Source organism: Cannabis sativa, chromosome 1, assembly GCF_029168945.1.
Source record: "Cannabis sativa cultivar Pink pepper isolate KNU-18-1 chromosome 1, ASM2916894v1, whole genome shotgun sequence".
Classification (NCBI taxonomy): domain Eukaryota; kingdom Viridiplantae; phylum Streptophyta; class Magnoliopsida; order Rosales; family Cannabaceae; genus Cannabis; species Cannabis sativa.
The window spans coordinates 58,950,377-58,954,843 of NC_083601.1; the positions used below are offsets into that span (position 1 = coordinate 58,950,377).

The window sequence follows — 4,467 nt, forward strand, 5'->3', positions numbered from 1 at the left end:
AACATGGAGTTTCATTTCAAAATCAATTGGTGGTGACTAGAGTAGCTCATATTCTTGAATATGGCTCAATACTTTAACATTTAATTCATATAGGATAATGTTCTCCAATACTCCCCTTAAGATGTTGACTATTTTTGCTCACTAATCTTGAATCACCTTATCACAAGTCGTGCTATTTCGCTCGCTTTTATTTTTATTCAGATCTCGAACGTCTTTACACTATCTAAATTTCATGCGGCTGACTAATTATCTGAATAGGTATGGATTAAAAATCCACTAAAAATATGACTGTGATACCATGTCAAAAAACATGAAATTCTATCTCAAAATTAATTGATAAATGAGATGAAATATATGACTCTATTCCTTTAAAGTTAGGCCGACATTTGAGATTTTCTTTAGACAACAGCTGGCATGAAAATGTGCACATATAATCATATATATATTAATACATAATTTGAATCTCAAGGTTCTACATAGTACTAGTGATGTAAAGTGGTAACTAACTAAAGAGACCTAACAACTCCAAAAAAATGAAACTTCGAGCAAGAGCTAGAGGAGGCCACTTCTGCAAATGATGAAGTACGACAATTACAATTACAATTACATAGTCACGTGGAGCTATATATGTTTACTTGGAAAAGAACTATTTGTCCAACGTGAACAAGTATAATAGTGGTGCCAAAAAGAAGCAAAGGAAAATGGTATTTTATTTCACATCCATACTGAATTATTGAATTATGATCACTTGAGGACACATAACAATACTGTGACATCAAAAAAGCTAGACTTGAAATTTTTGAACTTATAATGGAGAATCATTGTACCTAATGAAATTATGAAAAGTAAAAGTGGAAATGTTCACTAAAATGTAACTTTATCATCCTATGTCACATCAAGATTGTCAATTTATATATATATTAACCAATCATTAACATTACATAATTAAAAACAAAGCAAGCAAGCAAACAAACATGCAAACCATTTTAGACTATCATTTAAAACGTATTATGTTGGTAAGTAACTATTATGGGATTCAATTGTAATCTTCTTCTCATATACAAACTTTATAATTGTATATCTCAACTATATTGTGTTATAACAAATTAATTTATAGATATATGAACAATTCTAATATATGCGGAATAACTAAATGGATTGAACACATATAAGAAATAGAGGATCGATATTATGCACCTCCCTATTTAATTAGTGGCGGACCTATGTTGGGGCAAGGGGGCAGTTGACTCCTTTGGGGATATATATTTTTATGTGCGAATATTCACCAAAAGTTTTCCCTTCATAAAAAGACTACAGTTTTTCGAATCCTACTTCTTACAATTTTTTACTTAAAATTAATTAAAATTATGAAGGTGGAGAGAGTCAAACCATGGTCTCATTGAATTGGGGTAAAATATAACAGCTATGCCAAAGAATTTTTTTGAAAATAGATGTTATTAAAATATATTTAACTTATGCCCTGCTAGAAAATATTCTTGGATTGCGCCTCGGACCATATTAATAATGAGTGTAAGTAGTGTAAATTTTTCAAGCTCTCACTAACTCTGTTTTTGGTGCTTATAGAAAAATAAATGTGCAAAAACATACTTTTCTTTAGACAATTAACTATTAAGATGAAAGTTTGTGTTGTTTGTGGATGTTTATTCATAAGTAATTTTAATCACTATCTCAAACAAAAAGAATTTGGGTAGCGAACTTAGTATCTATATATTTATATGGGTGAGATATTATATTTGCCACAATTAATAGTGTAATAAATAATTAAAGATGACCACTGATATTGAACATTTTAATAAATAATTGATTTGATAACAAATGAAGCCTTAACAATTTATATGTATATTAAATTCATTGATTTATACGTGTATATATTAAGAAATATTCTTATATATTGTAGTTGTAAAGTGTGCAACTCTGGTTATGACATGGGTTCTTTCAACTCCCTTGATCTGATAATGATCTTAATCGTTGCCACTGCATTTCTTCTTGGTGCTAATGGCAACAAGCTAACTCCACTTCACTACTCCCAAACATGTCCTCAAGCATTGTCCATTGTCAAGGGCGAAGTAGCTGCAGCTATAGAAAGCGAAACACGAATCGGTGCTTCCTTACTCCGACTTCATTTCCATGACTGTTTTGTCAATGTGAGTTCAGCTCATAACCAACATTAATTGTCATATCAAAACATGATCGACTACTAGTACTTAATATATAGGGCTTTGAGCTTTCGTTTTTTCAGGGCTGTGATGGATCTATTTTGCTAGATGATACGGCCAACTTTGTGGGAGAAAAAACAGCAGCTCCCAACAACAACTCGGTCAGAGGGTACGAAGTGGTCGACCACATTAAGGCCAAGCTTGAGAAAGCCTGCCCGGGAGTAGTGTCATGTGCTGATATACTAGCCATTGCTGCTCGTGATTCTGTTGTTCATGTAATAAACTCTAGCTCTTCTTTTTTTCAAAACAAAAGGCATGTGTCCATGCCATTAGTACTTGGCCATTCTTTTACATATGATTAGAAATTATAATCATATTTGCAGCTAGGAGGTCCTTCCTGGAAAGTAAAGTTGGGAAGAAGAGACTCAACCACTGCCAGTAGGAGCCTTGCAAACACATCTATTCCCTCACCAATCTCTAACATAAGTCGTCTTATATCAAGTTTCTCTTCACAAGGGCTTTCCTTAAAGAACTTCGTAGCTCTCTCAGGTACGATTAGTCCAACTTATTACCAACTCTCCTTAATTTCAAACCCCAATAGATACATCCTTTAACATTGGCTGCTTCAAGATAGTGATAATGAGAAAGTAATTATATTTGATGAGTTGCAGGTTCTCACACCATTGGTATGGCTAAATGCACATCATTCAGGGCACGCATCTACAACGACACAAACACCATCGAAGCCTCTTTCGCCAAGTCATTGCAGAGAAAGTGTCCAGCAAATGGGAATAACGGTGACAACCTTGCTGAACTTGATCACCAAACTCCAACTCATTTTGATAACCTTTACTTCAAGAACTTGCTGAAAAAGAAGGGTCTTCTACATTCAGATCAAGCTCTCTTCAATGGAACTTCTTCTGTTGATTCTCTGGTTAAAAGATACGCAAACAACAACGAGGCATTTTTCAAGGCCTTCGCTATGGGTATGATCAAAATGGGAAACATAAGTCCTCTTACGGGAAACAAAGGCCAAGTCAGAGTTAATTGCCGAAAAGTCAACTAGAGGAAGATGTTATAGTTTAAAATGTATTTCCTTTTATAAGTTCAAATAAAGAGTCAGTGAAAGGTTATGTAAGAATGTTCAATCAAATGCATATTGTGTGTAACGTTTGCAGTACTACAAAATTAGCTTTTCCGAATGAAAACTGTTAAAAAAGTTAAGGGGAGATTTTTCCCAACAATTTAGAACCGAAACAAAGATATACCGTTGGGAAAAATAAATGCCAACCATTATAAATATTGGGAATACTTACTTAATATCCCATGTTTGATTTAGTATATAAAAAAAGATTTCTTTTTTTTTTTTTTGCTTAATAATTTTTTTTTTGTATATAATTAAAAAAAAAAATACTAAAAAAAGAGTTTTAGATTTTTTTTTTTTTTTTAAAAAAGAAAAGAAATTTGTACTTTTTTACTTAATAAAATAAATTTGTATTTAATAAAATAAAATACCAAAAAAAGTTTAGAGTTAAAATAGTGAAAAATAACTTATTAAATTTATAATTTGAGAATTTATAAAATTGAGAAATTTAGATTTTATATATTTTCAATTAGAGAATAATTTTAAAAATTAGTTGTATTTAAAAGATTATTGTGAAAGGTGTACAAAAACTAATTATTGTGAAAGAGAAAAATTATTTGAGGACTAAAATACTATTGGACAATTACTTGAGGTCCTAAAATATTATTGGAGAATTATTTTGAATTTAGTTAAAAAAATTGTATTTAACAAAATAAATTTATATATATTTTTGCTTAATAAAAGAATTTTGTATTTAGTTAAAGAAAATAACAAAAAAAATATTTCATGAAAAAAAAGAAGGGTATAAATACCTCTAAAATAATTGATTGGGAGTAAAATTAAATAGGGTATAACTATTAAATAATCAGATTTTCTTTTTTTAAAAAAAAATAAATAATGAGATATTTTTTTTGAATGAATAAATAATCAGATTTTAATTTAAATATTTTAGTAAATATATTAAAGGGTATAAAAAGAAAAATATGAAAACCTAACCCCCAAACCTTATTTGTTGTTCTTCTTCCTCCCGCCTCTTCTTCTATCCTCTTTCTTTGGCCTATTTTCCGAGCAGCTCTACTCATTGGATAGAAGTGCTCCGGTCACCCTAGGTCTCAATCGCCACAAAGATCCCCACCCTAGAAACTCCCAAACTCGACCCATTTCCTCCCACTCGATCCCACCTTTCTCCCTCTCACCATCCCTCTT

General features: G+C 31.2%; 1 protein-coding gene across 1 annotated transcript; it reads left to right on the plus strand.

Moving 5' to 3' along the window:
- The first annotated feature begins 1,901 nt into the window (after positions 1 to 1,901).
- LOC133029395 (peroxidase P7-like) lies at positions 1,902 to 3,402 on the plus strand. The gene is made up of 4 exons (XM_061101893.1): positions 1,902 to 2,165; positions 2,261 to 2,452; positions 2,561 to 2,726; positions 2,849 to 3,402. The coding sequence occupies exons 1-4, from the start codon at positions 1,947 to 1,949 to the stop codon at positions 3,241 to 3,243; spliced, it is 972 nt and encodes a 323-aa protein (XP_060957876.1). The 5' UTR covers positions 1,902 to 1,946; the 3' UTR covers positions 3,244 to 3,402.
- Positions 3,403 to 4,467: the final 1,065 nt, after the last annotated feature.

What these genes read in the sequence shown, in the direction of transcription:
- LOC133029395 (XM_061101893.1), top strand. Translation starts at nt 1,947, where the DNA reads ATGGGTTCTTTCAACTCCCTTGATCTGATAATGATCTTAATCGTTGCC. An exon ending in TCCATGACTGTTTTGTCAAT is followed by an intron (nt 2,166 to 2,260) that starts GTGAGTTCAGCT and finishes TCGTTTTTTCAG; the next exon opens with GGCTGTGATGGATCTATTTT. An exon ending in CTCGTGATTCTGTTGTTCAT is followed by an intron (nt 2,453 to 2,560) that starts GTAATAAACTCT and finishes TCATATTTGCAG; the next exon opens with CTAGGAGGTCCTTCCTGGAA.